At 51.4% G+C, this 16,861-nt stretch overlaps 8 protein-coding genes across 8 annotated transcripts; 5 read left to right on the top strand and 3 right to left on the bottom strand.

Moving 5' to 3' along the window:
* Positions 1-154: 154 nt before the first annotated feature.
* On the top strand, positions 155-3,492 carry TERG_08179 (uncharacterized protein; the record flags this gene model as incomplete). The annotated part of the gene is made up of 3 exons (XM_003231346.2): positions 155-372; positions 454-697; positions 756-3,492. 3 exons carry the CDS (start codon positions 155-157, stop codon positions 2,613-2,615), a joined length of 2,322 nt encoding a protein of 773 aa, XP_003231394.1. The 3' UTR covers positions 2,616-3,492.
* Positions 3,493-3,853: 361 nt separating this feature from the next.
* TERG_08178 (uncharacterized protein) lies at positions 3,854-4,639 on the top strand (the record flags this gene model as incomplete). The annotated part of the gene is made up of 1 exon (XM_003231345.1): positions 3,854-4,639. The coding sequence occupies one exon, from the start codon at positions 3,854-3,856 to the stop codon at positions 4,637-4,639; it is 786 nt and encodes a 261-aa protein (XP_003231393.1).
* A 1,567-nt stretch (positions 4,640-6,206) lies between these two features.
* Positions 6,207-8,065, top strand: TERG_08177 (uncharacterized protein; the record flags this gene model as incomplete). The annotated part of the gene is made up of 5 exons (XM_003231344.1): positions 6,207-6,435; positions 6,504-6,655; positions 6,707-6,901; positions 6,962-7,172; positions 7,230-8,065. The coding sequence occupies 5 exons, from the start codon at positions 6,207-6,209 to the stop codon at positions 8,063-8,065; spliced, it is 1,623 nt and encodes a 540-aa protein (XP_003231392.1).
* Positions 8,066-8,361: 296 nt separating this feature from the next.
* On the bottom strand, positions 8,362-8,838 carry TERG_08176 (uncharacterized protein; the record flags this gene model as incomplete). The annotated part of the gene is made up of 1 exon (XM_003231343.1): positions 8,362-8,838. One exon carries the CDS (start codon positions 8,836-8,838, stop codon positions 8,362-8,364), a length of 477 nt encoding a protein of 158 aa, XP_003231391.1.
* Positions 8,839-9,965: 1,127 nt separating this feature from the next.
* Positions 9,966-10,202, top strand: TERG_08175 (uncharacterized protein; the record flags this gene model as incomplete). Its single annotated transcript, XM_047748902.1, has 1 exon — positions 9,966-10,202. The coding sequence occupies one exon, from the start codon at positions 9,966-9,968 to the stop codon at positions 10,200-10,202; it is 237 nt and encodes a 78-aa protein (XP_047604893.1).
* A 548-nt stretch (positions 10,203-10,750) lies between these two features.
* TERG_08174 (uncharacterized protein) lies at positions 10,751-11,245 on the bottom strand (the record flags this gene model as incomplete). Its single annotated transcript, XM_003231341.1, has 1 exon — positions 10,751-11,245. One exon carries the CDS (start codon positions 11,243-11,245, stop codon positions 10,751-10,753), a length of 495 nt encoding a protein of 164 aa, XP_003231389.1.
* A 619-nt stretch (positions 11,246-11,864) lies between these two features.
* Positions 11,865-13,622, bottom strand: TERG_08173 (uncharacterized protein). The gene is made up of 2 exons (XM_003231340.2): positions 13,501-13,622; positions 11,865-13,431 (listed from the first exon to the last, which is right to left on the bottom strand). The coding sequence occupies exons 1-2, from the start codon at positions 13,570-13,572 to the stop codon at positions 12,232-12,234; spliced, it is 1,272 nt and encodes a 423-aa protein (XP_003231388.1). The 5' UTR covers positions 13,573-13,622; the 3' UTR covers positions 11,865-12,231.
* Positions 13,623-14,669: 1,047 nt separating this feature from the next.
* Positions 14,670-15,950, top strand: TERG_08172 (uncharacterized protein; the record flags this gene model as incomplete). Its single annotated transcript, XM_003231339.2, has 3 exons — positions 14,670-14,814; positions 14,880-15,301; positions 15,358-15,950. The coding sequence occupies exons 1-3, from the start codon at positions 14,693-14,695 to the stop codon at positions 15,948-15,950; spliced, it is 1,137 nt and encodes a 378-aa protein (XP_003231387.1). The 5' UTR covers positions 14,670-14,692.
* Between the last annotated feature and the right edge of the window lie 911 nt (positions 15,951-16,861).

The following is a 16,861-nucleotide window of genomic DNA, read 5'->3' as shown; positions in this document are numbered from 1 at the left end:
GAAATTAACACCGCAGATTTGACGCTTTTCGCGGCCCACATGGAAATCAAGTTGATTTTTCACTTCAAAAGAAAATTCCCGGCAGCGATAAAACAACAACGCCAACGAACAGATAGCAACAGCGCCGAGAATCACAGAGTTACACGTTTACCCGATGGCAGATGAAGATGAGTCGCGGCGCAAGCGCATCAAAGTGTCCAATGGCGATTCTGGCTCCGAGTCCCTGACTGCGCCAATTCAAGGGCTTGTTGGTGCCACGGCCGACGCTGGCTCTCCAGCTCTAGATGCGCAAGCTGTAAAGGAAGCAGAAGTCGGCATTACACAATTCGTTAGCCCAGACCTGCCTGGATTTTCCGGCGTTGTGAAGAAGAGGTATGTCGTTGTTGATCGGTTGGCTGGGTGGCTTCATGAGAGGGCAAAAAAAGACTTGCTGCTAACACAAGCACTGGCTAGGTATACCGATTTTTTGGTCAACGAGATCCTACCGTCAGGAGAGGTCTTACATTTGAAGGACACGGAGTTGTCAACTGCTCTTAAAACTGCCATTGCCGAAACTGCTACTCCAGTCGAGTCTGCGAGTGCAACACCTCAAGATACGCCCGTAACTGGCGAGGAGATTGAGGGCAAAACAGGCGAGGCAGAAGATGATAAGACAGAGAAACCAGCTGTCGAGACGGCTGATATTGTCCTGGCAGACGTAAGTGCGGAAGGAAGAGTCTTGGTGCCATGAGCTGTGTTTACTGATTCCATTTTAGCTGGCTACAGAAGACCGAGAACTATTAGACCAATTATTCGGACCCGAGACTACCCCGAAACTCCTCAACCTCTATTCACGTTCTGTTACCAAAGCTTCCTCCAGGCCAGGCGAACTTGGCAAGGTCAAGTCTCTGGTTATCACGGACAAGGATCAGAGGACGAGCCTTCACCAGGCTATTCGTCGAATCTTCAAGTCCAACTTGGACTCAACAACCGACAGCGATGGAACGATTGTGGTCTCCGCCGCATCAGTTCAGCAACGCGGCGGGGGGAAAGGTAAACGCAAAAAGCAGTCAGGGCGGGATCGAGGTCAAGGCGCTTCTCATCTGCCCCGTGGTAAGCTGGGCTGGAGCGAACTCGGTGGAGACTACCTGCATTTCACATTGTACAAAGAGAATAAGGATACTATGGAGGTAATCTCATTTCTCTCTCGTCAATTGAAGGTAGCGCCCAAGGCCTTTCAGTTTGCCGGGACCAAGGATCGGCGTGGAGCCACTGCTCAGCGGGTTAGCGTATTCCGCATTTACCCAGATCGAATGCCGAAGCTCAACGCATCCCTTCGAATGGCTGCCATCGGAGACTACGAGTACCAGAAACAAGGCTTGGAGCTGGGAGAACTGAACGGGAATGAATTCGTAATCACTCTCAGAGACTGCCAGTTCCCCGAGGGTGTAGTAGATATAGGCAACGTTTCAAGCCCAGAAACGATCGCAAAGGTAACCGAGCTTGTTGGAAAGTCTCTTCGTAACCTCAGAGAGCGAGGGTACTTCAATTACTATGGGCTCCAGCGTTTCGGCACCTTTGCAACTAGAACTGATACCACTGGCCTCAAAATGCTCCGTGGAGAGTTCAAGGAAGCTTGTGAGTCGATCCTTCATTACAGCCCAATTGCATTGGCTGCAGCACAGGACCTCTCATCTGAGGACCAGGGCCAGAAACCACAGATAAGTACGGATGATATCCTGCGGGCCAAGGCAATCCACATCTTTCAAACGACGGGCAATGGCCGTGATGCATTGGAGGTATTGCCTAGAAAGTTTACAGCAGAGAGCAATATCATTAGGCTGCTATGCCAGCGAAAGAACGACTATTTTGGCGCACTGCAGTCTATCCCCCGCAACCTGCGACTGATGTATGTCCACGCCTACCAGTCTCTGGTGTGGAACTTTGCCGCTGGCGAGAGATGGCGCTTATACGGTGACAAAGTTGTCGAAGGCGACTTGGTGTTGGTAAGTGAGTTCAAAGATGAAACCAAAGCCGCAGGGCAGCAGGCAGAAGTAGATGCAGACGGAGAGGAAATTGTCTTACCCGACGCAGATGACAGTGCTGCAGTTGATGACATGTTCGAACGTGCCAGGGCCCTGACAGCAGAGGAGGCAGCCAGTGGGAAGTATTCCATCTTTGACATTGTTCTGCCCCTTCCTGGGTTCGATATCCTCTACCCTGCCAACAAAATGACCGATTTCTACAAGGAATTCATGGGCAGCGAGAAGGGTGGAAACCTGGACCCCTTCGACATGCGGCGGTCTTGGAGAGATATCAGTCTCAGCGGCAGCTATCGTAAGATGCTTAGTCGGCCCGGAGCCGACTATTCTTTTGAGGTGAAGCCATACCGTGCCGAGGACGAACAGTTTGTGAAGACAGACCTCGAAAGACTTAAAGAGAATGCTTCCAAGTCTGGTGATGGCAATAATGACAACAACCAATCCTCAGTAACATCGGAGACTCAAGAACAGCCGGAGAAGCTTGCTGTCATTCTCAAGTTCCAGCTGGGAGCCAGCCAGTATGCCACCATGGCGTTGAGGGAGCTCATGAAAACCGGTGGGGCAAAGGAGTACAAACCTGACTTTGCTCGATAGACGGCATCGGCCTCTTTGTAGAGGATACAAGTATTTCCTTGCATTATGTATAGAAGAGGGCATTCACACACCCTCCATCTGCCCAGAGTATCAAATCCATATTCAATCCGTCATTCCGAAACGCCGTAAGTGTCACATGACACGACCAAAATGCCGACCTTTTTCAATGCTCAATCTCTCAATCTCAAATTGCTCAAATCCAACTTCTACCCTCAGCTTCACAAAACTGTCAAGTTACTTAATGCCGCAGATTGACTTTGGTCGACGGGAAATGACGATGTGCATTAAGCAAAAGTCGAAGCTTGGGCATACCAAGTTTTCGAAAACTGTACCTGAATGCTGTGGCCACTCAGCTGGCGTAACCAATGTTCAGTCATGCTAACTTTGGTCCAACTCTCCACTCGGCAACCTTCTATGCAGCTGACAACCACATGCGTTTCAAGTTCGGCCTGCAAACCATGGGTCGATAGCTCTCAGTGGTCCATCCTCGTCCTCTCATATGCCCCTTTGCCGTCATCCCCTTGGCGATGAGACGGACCAGAACCACGGACCGGGCCAGTCATCTGTTGATACTAACTTAGTTATGTCGCAAAAAGGGGCAATGTTATACTTTCCACACATCATGATGCGATCTTCCGAAGCGAAATTCTCCTGAAAACCGCAGACCCCCTCACTTATGCAAGATATTCCCTGCTGAGGGGCATGGAAAAATGTCCGCATAACGAGCCGTGGAGGGATGTGGCGCTAAAGCGACGTGCATAGCGTGCAACAGTTGGCGGGCACTACTGCCCACCGTGGTTAGTTAGTTAACCCATAGTGGCATTTTGGCACGGCGTAGCCGCTCTTCCGTTTCATCTTTCTAGCGGGGAAAAGCACGAGCCGGATTCAAGTCCTAGGCTTGTTCGTTGAACTATCTGTGGGCTTCGATTGCGCGGCATCCGTCTCGCCCGTAGATCTAATGCATTTCGACCAAAATGGCGCATCTATATATTCACCTTCATCCCCACCGAATGGCACATACGTCCCATTCTTTTCTCTTCTCACGGCAATTATACCATTCTTTCTTTCCCTTCTCTTTTACCTTCATTACTCAAAAACTCTGCAGGTTGACTCTGCGATTTTTGAGCTTTCATTCCTTCTCTCATTTTTCTCACATACTTCTTTCGCAGCCTGGTAGCTCTTTGGGAACTTGACGTTCAAATTTTCTACCTTTCTTTTACGCTCCTTTAAAAATCAATATGAAGTCCATCATGAATACTGTTGCCCTGGTTGGCCTCCTTGCTACCTCTGCTACGGCGCATATGATGCTCCATTATCCTCCTACGTTCGCTGCAGAGAACAATCCTCATCGCACTGGGTCTGTAGACCCCCACCTCGACAACCCCTACAATTGCTGTGGAAGAAAGACGGTTTATCCCTGCAGAGGATACCTAGACCTCCTTGGCACCGATCAAGGCCGCCCCGTCGTCAGCTGGGAAGCCGGTTCGTCCCAGAATTTCAGCCTTACAGGAACCGGAACGCATTGGGGAGGATCATGCCAAGTTGGCTTCAGTACTGACCAAGGCAAAACTTGGAGAGTTGTGAGAAGCTACGAAGGAAACTGCCCCCACCGCGAGGGCTCTAACAAAAATCCGGAGGAACAAACCTTCGATTTCAAGGTCCCTGGAGATATGCCTACTGGTGACCACGTATTTGCCTGGACTTGGTTCAACCGTGAGCAGGAATTTTTCATGACCTGCGCTTCCGTGACCATCACGTCATCTGGAAATGGAGGCAATTCTTCACAACCTCGAGCCTTCGTTCCTCGTGGCAGCAGTGCTCGCCCAACTCCCGACGATGACAAGTCCCCGAACGTCCCTTTCGACCAACTCCCAGATTTCCTCGTCGCTAACACCGATAATGGCTGCAAGACCCCACGAACAAATGCAGAGGTGAAATATCCCAACCCAGGACCTGATGTTGCCAAGGGTGACGGCGTCTATCCACTGGAGCTTCCTTCTCCAATGGATAAATGTGGCGCATAGCTGCACAAACACTTACATATCTCTATGCCTTATCGGTTTGAAAATAGCCAGACTAGGGCAAGGGTATAAAGGTTTTTTTTTTTTTTTTACCGGAGGTACCAAGCAATCCTGTTTTTCCATTCTCATGACTTGTATGTTACATACTTGCCAGGAGGTGCTGGACGCTTCCTTCCTACATATTTTTCCGCTTTGCTGTACTAAGACAATGTCAAATTGGATCAGTTACTCTTTGTCTTTGTGTCATAAATTGCAGTTTGTTAAATATGTGTCGTTAGTATCAATACATAACTAAAAGTTTCAAGGGACGTAGTGTATTCCAAGTAAGAGAGCCGTTCAATGGTGTCATTTTCAGGAACGCAGGAGGGGGATCGTCGTCTGATCCTCAACCCAATCTTTGATAAGCATGTCGCCGGCGCGGAAGCGCCCTAATCCCTTTCCATCTAAAAATATTATGCACCGATTGCTTCAGCCTCATTGTTTTAGTCTCCCCGCGGACGGCACGTGTGGGTCGCGACTCTTTGATCTCCTTCTTTGGTGGTGGTTTCGCAGTATAGAGGGTCGTTCTAGACAAGGAGACGAGTATGGGCAATGGTGTGCTATATAACACATCCTGTAAACAGCTTGTACGTGACGAATATCCAAGAAGAGGCCATTTCACTTACAACATCGGTGGTGATCCCGAAATACCGTCACCTGGAAAGCAACAAACATACATTTGCAACTTTCTATTGTTCCTTCTGGAAGCAATGACAAATGCGATGGGAGCAGTATTTGTGAGACAGTCTCTGGGTAGTTGGGTGGTTGAGCTTCAGAGAAGCAAATAAATCATCACACCAAGGTCATGGACAACAGGTATATATGCTCCGAAGGTAGTTCCCACCACGCCGCAAGGCTATGCCTATAGGGGAAGCAGGAGGTTAATGCCAGCGTTTTGAGTAACGCAGGCATGGCGGAAAACAAAGAGCAGGCCGGGTAGTACAAAGCCAGCATGTCGAGTTCATGGAGGCAACGCATCGTTACTTTGTTTGCCCAGCGAGTGTTACTGCATAGCAAGTTTCCTCCGGCATAATAGTTGTGCTTCAGCTCGAACCAATGGGCCATTGAGACTGGTGTTACCTACCCGGCGCCGTCGCCTTGTGAGGACGAATCCCGTCAATCCCGAAGAACAAAGCCATGTACTTGTGTACACTATAATCTCCGAAAGGTAAATAGCCGTCAAGTGTATTATAGCGATAGATAGCTCCTAGTCTGTCTCGAATATGCGAAATGAGTTGATGTTCGATGTTCATCTTTTGGGGTTTGTCGAATGTTTGCTTCTGCTAAGAAGGGAAAGTACGGCGCTTAAATCGCTTAAACGACTACTATGATGGATGACTAATAAGCGCGAAAGAAGTATATTTCACGTGACTATAACTTTGAGTCCACGTGATCGTTCAGGAACCGCCAATCAAAAGCAAGCAACAACGACTGCTATCTTGAAAGCCATCAACAACCATCCCGGGGCCGAACCCCCTTTAATTCACCATTTTGCGTTGATAGCTACCTCAGATTGAATAGGATACTGATAATGATGAAACGTGATGATGATCCGTTTTGGACAGCTAAAGAAGCAGTCTACTCTACCCAACTGTCCGCCTGGGAGCACTTGCAGTTGTTTTTCTTCCTCAACCATTCATTTGATCGGAATAAAGCAGGCCAGTTTCTTCTAGATAAGCTTGCAGATCTGGGTCCAGATGACTCGAGGGAGAAATACTTGCGCTCTATCATAGATGATATGCGGTCTCTAGCACAAAAATGTACGAATTATCTAGCCTCGGTTTAATAACTTCCTTTGCAGAACTTCCCAACCTAACTCTTTCAGAAGTCTCCCGAAGCACCCCCATATCTTCTAATGCGATTTCTGCCCTAAAAGAACGCCAGAATGGCATTTGCCACATCTCGGGCGAGTCTCAGGATCTCCAACCTATCCATATAGTGTCACCTTCAGTCCTTCACGATGATGACCTCATACCCGGTGTACGTTCATTCCTCTATACCCATAAGGGCCCGTCTCATAATGGCATATAGACTCCGTTACGGGAAATCTTAGACATATGTGTATCCCCGGAAGTCACTGATAAACTCTTCTCCTTCATGAGATCCAGCGAGAGTGTTAGCGACAACCTGAAAAACTTATGGCTGATGAGCCCAGCCGTTGCGGCTGCATTTCGAGAGGGACGTATCTCAATATATAAGAATGACTCTGATCCCAAAAGATTGTATGTAAGTAATGCCAGTTCTCTCCTGTCTGTTAGGGCCAGCACATTCTTATGAGTTGTATAGTGGTTGCTACGGAGAACCAGGCCAGGAAACTTCAACGTACCCGGTGTAGCGAGGAACTGCAAATTCTCCTCGATGCCATCAACTCCGGATGATACCAAACTTCCTCTACCAGAGGGTGTTCTGCTCGAGGTCCATCACCATGTTTCCGAGTTTCTATACTACCTAGATGTTGAAAAGCAAATCCAAGCCGGGTGGGAGATTGAGAACGAGTGTGAGCTTTAACAAGTAATTCCGTTCATATATACACGACACTTACTTCCTTCCTTAGATACCGGTCCTTGTAGGAGCTTCCGCGGACGGATACTTCGAGCACTGTTTTCTATGCTTCCACATTTCTTTCGGCTAAAGATTATGAAGCTTATCGTTTGGGCTCAAGATCGATGGAGACCACCCTATGACAAGTCCCTCAGATATCTACCGTTTGGACTATGCTTGAAGATCGGACGCAGAGTCATGGAAAACGAAGCCAACGCTCTCCGTCTGGTTGAACGAGACACACAGGTCCCCGCGCCACAGCTAATTGGTTTTGCCAAAGATGGACTAGGAGACGGGTATCTTCTCATGTCAAGGGTTCCGGGAGTTCCAGTCGATGCCGTTTATTATCGAATGACATACGAAGAACGTGCTCAGCTTACAAAGGATTTAAAGGACCATATTCTACAGTATCGCCAGATCAGAAACACTTCCCCGTACCTTATTTGCAATACCCTGGGGGGACCTACGTATGATCACCGGACAGACACTGGCGATGTATGGGGCCCTTACCGAACAAAGGATGAATTCACCAATATGCTCACCGAAGGCCTTGAAGAACTTAGGGATGGACCTCCCCTTTCGGCCCTGTACAAGAAACACCATCGGATTCTCTTTACTCATTCAGACTTGCATTACTCGAACCTGTTTATTCACAAGGGACGCCTGTGCGGTATTGTGGACTGGGAGTGTGCATCTTTCAAGCCAGAATACTGGGAGTTTACTCGGGCAGTGTGGTCCTTTATGGCCGACAGGCAGCGGGAACAGAATTATCGCCTGGCCTTTGTTGAAAACTACCAGGAAGAGCTAGAGGCTGAGCGACTAATTTGGAGTAAAAAACCAGTTTACTGATCTAAATTACCCTTAGCGTCGGCAGTGACTTCTTGGTACCTTTCTTCCCTTTTTAAACTTGCCATTGAGCTTGCTCTTATTTATTTCCTAATTTATTTTATTTCATTTTATTTTATTGATTTTAACGGAATGGCTACTTTATTTAGAAGCACAGTCTTATTGGCTAATCTGTAGGTAGTCAAGGCAGTGAGGTCACAATGCTAACTCCTAATATTCAAACACCAGAGAAAGTAAGAGTTCCTCTCGGAAGCAAATAATGTGCCTCTAACTCTGCAATATCCGCCATCGCTGGCACATCAAGCACGTTTTTGCGCGCTGGCCTCAACATGTACTTCTCCAGATTGCCATGAATCACCAGCCAAAAACTTCGCTTCTGTCTCTATCTTACCAATCCTATCCCAGGATGGCTCCATGCCAATAAAGCCTCCATCTGCTAATTCAAAGGCCGCAGCCAACGCCCAGGTGCGACAGGTAAAGTCCCCCTCCACTTTAATTTGACGCAAACATGCTTCAATAGCGTTTATCCAGGTGCCGGAGCAGTCTTCAACATCGCCCAACTTCAAGGCACAGAGGAGGGTTCGGGACCTGGTGATATTTCTGATCTCCACGGCTATGCTCCACGTTTCTTTGTTGTAAGTCTGATGAAAAAGTGTGCCTCCAGTCTCGCTCGTAGCAATCAATATACCCCAGTGGTATAGGAACTCAGCAGAAGTCGACCAAAGAAGCATGTACGCTCCTTTCTTCTCTACCCTTGCGCCGTTGTCATAGGACATCTTTCGTGTATGCGAGGATGGATGAATGGCGGGGTCGGTTTGTTGTACGTGCAGGAGCTCGCTAGGCTGGACATGCAGCAGAAACGGAATCCCTGTCTAGTGTTTGATAAGCGTTAGGTAACTACAGCGAGGAGTTGGAAGCTGAAAAGCTCATTTGCGCTTGCCACGAACAGGCTCTATCAAAATCTATCCAACATCTATGCATCATCTCTATCAGATGAGTAGTGTATCGTCTTCGTCATAGTCATCAGTAGGAAAGGCGCTTTCGCACCCCATACTCCTGCTAGGACTCTCCAGACCCTTGGTATTATTCATACAAAAGGGATGTATCGTGATATTAACCTGTTCAATCACTAGATAGGGTTTGACACTTACAAAGACTCAAATAGAGCCTCGCTAGTAGGCTGGGATTCATACCCTTAATCTTATTTGCTTGTATCTGGAAAGTATAGAATCCTGGACCTGAGGAACCTAAGTTGTCTCTCGACAGATAGTATCAAGCCCCCGCTGACGTTAGAGTGCAAGTCTTAGATGCTCTTTTAAACCACCTGAGCGACTATCATATGACAATATATCCGCTGGCATTGAGCCCCCTAGAGCAGATGGTGTCTAGCAGGCATTTGCAATAATTAGAAAACCAACTGAGCTGTGTGCGGCCTTGGGATAGAAATCCCGCTTTTTGATAAGGATATGCTGCTACAAAGGACGGGTCGGAGAATATTTACCTCTCTCAACGCTCCGTTGCTCTCCGGGAGAGGACTGCTTAGCGTTCTCAGAACTATAGGATGCATTAGCTTTCTCATATGTACAATGATGAGTTTTAGTCTTGACTGACTGCCATGGCACAAGAACAAGTTCTTGTCATTCATTCACTATCAACGCCCTTAGATCTCCGGGCTTATTCTCCCGGTGGACGGAGCATGTTCAACCGTCTAAGTGTCTGCTTGCGGTGGTTGATGTGGTTCTTCTTGTGGTTAAGCAAGAAGAAGAGGAAGATAAAAGGGCGCGCGTTAAGGCGGCAAGCGCGTACCAGCCGTGGGAAGTAACTAAACGCCGCGCGGTTGCTGCTTAACTAATGGATGCTATAGCCGCCGAAATAGGCGCTGTTGAGCTCCAGAAAGCTCTTGATGGTTGACGACAGCGAGGCCAGCGCAGGCGAGGGAAAGCGGATGCTCTCCGGCCTTGCTCACGACTACGAACTCGTCTGGGATCTTGTACATACGCCGGCGGTTGGTCTGGCATTTGAGTTGCCCCTGGATATTTCTTATAGAGCTGAGTCTGGATATCATAGGGTATTGGGTATTGGATATTTGGCATTTGATGGCCCAGCGGAGGTTGTTGTGGATGCTACCCGCGATATATAACTCGAGGCTCCACGTCAAGCCACCGGCCTAAGCTAGCTAACGTACTAGTCTCTTAGCGGCAAGGATGATGCAATAACTAAGCAGGCAATCGAGTGGCTGCCTGATGGGAACGACGCAAACAGCGCATCCGGCGTACAGCTGGGATGCTGCGTGCGGCGTACCCTGTGCTGCGTCGAGGGTCGATACTCCAGGATAGACACAGTCGACTTACAGAGCCACGGCCAGTCAAGAAGTATCTCTTTTCTCTAACGACAATAGATATTTATCGGGACGAAGCTTGACTGTTAAAACAGCTCTAAGTTAAGCTTAATATCTCATGTAACCCAGACAGCTAACTAATTGACAGCAGGAGAACCAAAGACCGTCCCATCCATTCCATTCCATTCCATCCATCCATCCATCCATAGATACTCAAGTTACCCAGTTACCAGTTACCAGTTACTTATCCCGTCCCAGGCACCTGTTACGCTCTTCGCTGTGCCGCAATTAATCCCAATTCACATCCACGCATAGTCAACGTCAACCAAGTCAACCAAGTTAGTTCTCCTTTACGGCCTGCTGGCAAGGCTCGTATCGACCCTGGCCGTGCCGCCGAAACACGCATCGCCCGCCAACACCTTCGCCTCCGCCTCTATCTTCGCAATCTGCTCCCAGCTGGGCTCCATGCCAATGAAGCCTCCGTCCGCCAGCTCAAAGGCGGCTGCCAGCGCCCAGGTGCGACAGGTGAACTCGCCCTTGACCTCGGTCTGGCGCACACAGGCCTCGATGGCGCTCATCCAGGTGCCCGAGCAGTCCTCGACGACGCCCAGCTTGAGGGCGCACAGCAGGTCCGGGGCGGTGGTGATGTTCTTGGACGACTCGACGGAGAGCGCCCACGCGTCGGCGTCGCGGTTGTATATCTGGTGGAAGACGGTGCCGGTCTTGTCGCTGGTGGCTATGAGGATTTCCCAATGGTACGGGGAGTCTCCGGGGGACGGGGTGGTTTTGCGGAGAAGCATGTACACTCCCTTTCCGTGGACTCTGATGCCGTTGTCGTAAGACATGCTGGACAGCAGTAACCGTCGTAGATGTGAAGTAGTGGTAGGTAGTGGTAGGTAGATGCTGGATGGATAATATGTAGGTAGATACGCGCGGGGGAACGAGTGTAGAGTAGAGGGCACGGCGTAGATCAGTTTCGTTGCATGCGAGACAAGAGCTTCGACGCAGGTTTAGGCAGCTGAGTCGAGTCGAGGGCGACGGTTGTCAGGGCGAGGAAGTCCGGCTCGCGGCGATCGAGATAGGGGGCGGACAGGCCAGGTATTTATCCAGCGGGCAGGCAGGCTACTAATACGTCTTTGATGCCTCCGGCCGTCGTTTGTCTCTAAGCGCCCGTACGCAGTCCGACCCCTCATGCATGCAGCCGTTGGTGACCAGGCTGCAGCACAGTCGGAGAGGTCGGAATAACCCCTGAGCGGGACAGCATTGGTCCTCTATACGGAGTACACTTATACAACGTATACAGTATATACATAGAAGAATGCAAACGAGTGCTGTTACTAGCTAACTTGCCTAAAGGTAGATACAACGGCCCGATGGGAGAGCGAGGAGCCGTACCGGCTGCGGCTACCCATGTATCCACCAGCTAGTTGAACCCGGATACAACGATAAGAGGGCGCAGTGGCGAGCGGCAGGCACCCAGGCGAGGGGCATCTGCAGTAGAGTCGTAGAGGGAGGATCTCTTGAGATTGAGACTGATCATTGCTATTTTACAAACGGGTTGGAAGCTGTGAAACGCCGTTCTTAGAAACACTAGATGTGCGTTCCCAGGTATCATCTCCTGAGCCTGGGTGTGACGATGCCTTGCTCCGGCGTCCCGTCAGACACGGTAGGATTGCCTTGAGTCGAGTGACTACTTTGCCCGTTAGCCCGTCGACATTAGGTTGTACGAGCCGAACCCACCCGTGGGATGATCCTTAACGGCACAGCTCGATAGCATGGGGATTCCTTTACATAGTAAAAGTGACCGTTATTTGACGTCAATCAGTTGCGTTCACTCACCAGTATCAGGCTGGTTGGCAACAACCTTGACAGGCCAGGCGAACAGATCTCTCCAGTGAGCCTGTCCATTTTCACCGACAGCTTCGATCAGAGCAAAAAGCACCGGCCGCGGCCACCCGTGCGTCCACCAACTGCCCGGATGCAGCACCAGCAGAGCACAGTAATGAGCCAGCAGGACTAGAGCAAGAGGCTTCTTCTCCAGCAGCTCCGACATGAACGGCCGCGGAACCATGTTCGGCCAAGCCAGAGCCCGTAGCCAGTCCGGCGGCGTCGACAGGACGCAGCACTTGTAACAGTGCCATAGCGAGTCGATTGCCGCAGCGTATGCATCCGATGGTACATGCAGCGTGGTAGAGGCCAACAGCACCCGGTCCAGAGAGGATCGTACCTCCACGGCTAGCGGAGAGGCAGGGTCGAGCGTTCCCGTGGCGAGCAAGCAGCGAGCCGGGCCCTGGCTGAACAGGGGCATACTTATATTCCAGAGGCCGACCAGATGGCGCATGACCAGCATCTTCTGCACGATCTCATCTACCCGCCGTGCAGCAGAGGTTGAAATTGAAATTGAAGTTGAAGTTGTGGTTGAGGTTGAGGTAGACACAGGTTCCGAGACAAAGTACGACGGGTGCAAGATGGCCAGCTCATAGAGGAGTAAGAGGGCGGAGCAAATGACGACAGCACTGCAGTTCTGGCTGGTGACCTGTTGACTGGCAACGCGGGCCCGGGCGGCCGTGATGACGTGGGACTGGTGTCTGGCTGCGAGGAGGGTGTATTTGTGCAGGAGATGCGGCTGGAGCGAGGCCAGGTGCATTGCAGCGAGGGAGAGGATGTTGTGCATGACAAACGGGTATATGTGAGCCAGCTGGGGCACGAGAGACTGCCATGTGTAGGCGCGGGCCTGGTCGAGCGGGTGGAAGAGGGTATGGCATGTTATGGAGGAGTAGTGGTGCAGGAGGAGCGAGTCCTGGTGCGTAAGATCTACATCGAGACTGAGGCTTTGGATGCTCGGGATATATGGGCTTGTTCGGTGAGTATTGTTGACCAGACGAGTCAAGGGGTGGAAGTCGAAGACTAGACTGCTGCTGGTCGGATGTGGAGGGACTCGCTGCAGTTCCAGGCCTGGCTGCATCTCCTGGTAGTCGCATTGTAGATTTCTCTTGACGCAGCCAGCGCATCTCGGAGGCTGCTCATCGCACTAGACATCAGCATAAGTTACCTATCCGTCCACTACTTATGAAGCAGGTAGAAGCAGAAGTCAAGGCACCTTGACGTGTCTCCTCTTGCACTGGCCGCAGCCATGTCTCGACTTGACGTGAAACCGCCGCAAGCCACTCATCGAGCCAGGTACGTAACCAGATAGCTACTCTGTGCCCGTCATAATAATTGATAAAGGCAAGGAGCAGCGATGCGGACGGCAGGACAAGGTTGTAGCTAGGCTTAACCTAAGTGCGGCCGCACAAGCTGTCGGGGGGTTTTTAAGTTGAGGCCGTCGATAGCTTGGACAGCCAGACAGGCCAGGGACGGGACGAGCAGCCGTGGATGGACGGGAAGGGGGAAGTGGAGGAAGACTAGGAGAGGGCGGCGGCTGAGGCCAGGCCGGCCGTTGTTGAGTATAGTAGTTAGTTAGCTGGTTATCTGGTTAGTGTGGTGGTTAGTCCGGAGTTCAAGAGCAAGTGTAGGGCAGGCGGAGGCCAGAGCCATGGAGCTGGGCTGGGAGGCCGGCAGCCCAGCCGGCCTTGCAACCGGACGAGGCTGAACAGTGCCTGACGTAGATATTCAGATGTCGATAGATGAAGATAGATGAAGATAAAGATAGATGAAGATGATAAAGTCGTTATTGAGGAGATGAGATGGCGTTTAGGATGGATCTATTGGTTGAGCGAGAGAATTCCCATTGGCCAGTAAATATCTCGTCCAGCCAATCGCGTGAATTCCTTCCCCGTCTCTTTAATTCCATCAACTCCATCGACTATCGAGACATCGAGACAACCAGATGACAACCACTATTACACTACGATTGAGAGAGAGAGAGAGAGAGAGAGACTCGTTCTCGTATGCGGGTTGGCCTTCATTCTCCCCCTTTCAGAGACGCCACCGCCATCCACATGGTTATACTTCTCGCACCGCGCGGGCCCCCAGGGCGACCCCCAAAGCAAAGCCAATAGACCCAGAGCCCAGACAAGATGGACAGAGTCGACTAGACAAGATGGACAGAGTCGACTACGCTTTCCACCACTCGCTACGGCGTCTGATGGCTCACACGGCCTGCGCTGCCGGGGCTGGGTCCTGCCGCAGCTTGCTTTTTCGCACGGTGCTGTCCGATCTAGACGGCAGGCCGATCGCCACTCTGCACTCCGGAGAATAAATATCTCCTGCCTCCCTTGATGTTGCTGGCGACGAGGTTGGAGATGTCGGTGCCAGGACGATATGTGATGCGACGAGAATGACCGAGATCGATGACTGGCCAAGGGTTTACTCCGGAAGCGGGCCTGGACACCTCGTCTGCGTACGCGCGAGACTTTCAGCGGGAGTCATGGACCCTGTACGGCGTGGGCATTGCCGTTATTTTCCTCAGGAGGTACGGAGTACTCTCTTATAGAAGAAAGTCCGCTTCTTTACATATAGTGCTGACGGGTGTTGTAGCCTAGCTAGGATCCGGCGGATGGGCGTGCGCAACCTGCAGCTGGACGACTACCTGATCCTCTGCGTCGTCGTCTTCTTTACGCTGTTGTGCGTCGCGCTCAACGAGATCATCCTCGCGGGAGGCTCGAACCTGGTGACTGCGGCCGACATCGCGCATCTGACGCCCGAGAGCAGGAAGCGTCGCACGCGGGGCGCCAAGTGGGTGTTTGTAGCCGAGCATGCGATGATTCTGACGACCTGGACGCTCAAGGCGTGCATGATCGTGCTGTACCGGCGCATCATGGAGGGACTGAGCCAGGAGCGTCTGGTGCTGTATCTGACGGTCTGGCTGGGACTAGGCTTCGTCGGCACCGAGCTGGCCCTGTTCCTGACCTGCCGGCCCCTGCACCTCTACTGGGCCATTCCGCCTCCAGTCGACCAGCGTAGGTCTATTCTCTTTCTACTTATCTACTTACAGTGCAGTGCTGACGAGGTCTAGCGCAATGCTCGTCGTACCAGGTGTACGGGATCGTGCAGGGCATCTTCGCGATCTCGTCCGACGTGCTGATGCTGGCCATCGCGATCCCGCTGTTCATGACGCTGCGGCTGCCGCGCAAGCAGAAGATGATCCTGCTGTTTGTCTTTGGGATGGGCATCTTTGTCGTGATTGCCGCCGTGCTGACCAAGGTGTACTGCCTGGTCCCCTGGCTGATCTCGTACGTGTACATGAACTGGTACCTGCGCGAGGCGACGGTGGGCATCCTGGTGACCTGTCTGCCGATGACCTGGTCGCTGCTGCGAGACTTCTTCCCCATGCTGGCCCGCTGGATGTCCTCGACCGTGTCTTCGGGCTCCAGGGGGCCGTCGCACTCTCATCCTCGCGGCCTTCCTCACTCGCAGACCCAGCTGCACGCCCAGACGCCCTCGCCGTCACAGCCACCGTCCCAGTCGCTGTCGCAGTCCTCGAGCTCCTCGTGGTGGCCGCCCTTTTGCCGGCACCAGGACGCCAGGGAGGGCGACAACAGCCTCGGCCTCGACCTGGAGCGCTGGCAGTCTGGTCTCCCTCGCCTGCCGACCATCGACAAGCCGTGACTCCTTGCCTCTTTATATCTGTATCTTGAATCTTTGTCTGTTCTTATACCCTTATGTACATAGCTAGCCACGAGTAACGATCTTATCTTCTTCCTCTTCTTCTTCTTCTCCTCGCTGTCTGCCGTCCGGCCGAAGCCTTGTCCTTTTTTGCCTCTTTTTCTCGACTTACCTCGGCCCAACAAAACGGTTTCCCAACAAATTCGGCTTGTGGAGAAGATGAAGTTGAAGAGAAGAAGAAAAGAAGAAAAGAAGTTGATAAAAGAAGAGACGTTGAAGAGTCGAAGGATGATGAAGTGAGGAAGAGAAGAAGAAAAGTCGCTGAGTTGAGTCCTCGCCGGCCACAAGACCAAATACCCAAAACAGACAAAGAGACAGCAAGACAGGAAGACTTCTCTCTCTCTCTCTCTCTCTAAGTCTTTAAGTCTTCTCTAAGTCTTCTCTAAGTCTTCTTTCTTTAAGTCATCGCTGAAGTCATCTTCTTCTCTTACAAGTCGCGCCTTGCTTGCTTCTGCTTCGACTTCCTGCTGGCTTCTCTTACTAACCGTCGCCTCTCGCCTCTTCCTCTCTTACTCTCTTCTTCTACTCTTACTCTTACTCTTACTCTTCTCTCTCTCCTCTGAGTGTTGAGTCTTCGTCTTCGTCTTCATCTTCATCTTCCTTCGCTGTGTTTGCTGTCTTCGCTGTGTTCACTGCTGGATCTACTTGTCTGCACCATGACAGTCGACTTCCGCCCTCCGCCCTCCGCCCTCTTCGCCTTTCCGCCAGACTCCCGCCCCGCCGTCCTCCCGCCCGCCCAGCAGTCCTCCCTCTCCTGGCATCGCCCCTTCAACATCCCTCCCGCAGTCTACTCGGCTCTCCTCCACCCGGCCGTCCCCATCGCCATCGCCGCGACTTACGCCCTCACCGTCTCG

This window comes from Trichophyton rubrum (genome assembly GCF_000151425.1).
Source record: "Trichophyton rubrum CBS 118892 genomic scaffold supercont2.12, whole genome shotgun sequence".
Classification (NCBI taxonomy): Eukaryota; Fungi; Ascomycota; class Eurotiomycetes; order Onygenales; family Arthrodermataceae; genus Trichophyton; species Trichophyton rubrum.
Note: the sequence above shows the minus strand (reverse complement) of the source record. Positions and strands in the feature narration are given on the sequence as shown.

Bases quoted from the DNA above. Each gene is read 5' to 3' on its own strand.
- TERG_08173 (XM_003231340.2), bottom strand. From the start codon at position 13,572: ATGAGTGGCTTGCGGCGGTTTCACGTCAAGTCGAGACATGGCTGCGGC. The intron at 13,432-13,500 runs GTGCCTTGACTT...GCTGATGTCTAG, and splicing joins GCAAGAGGAGACACGTCAAG to TGCGATGAGCAGCCTCCGAG.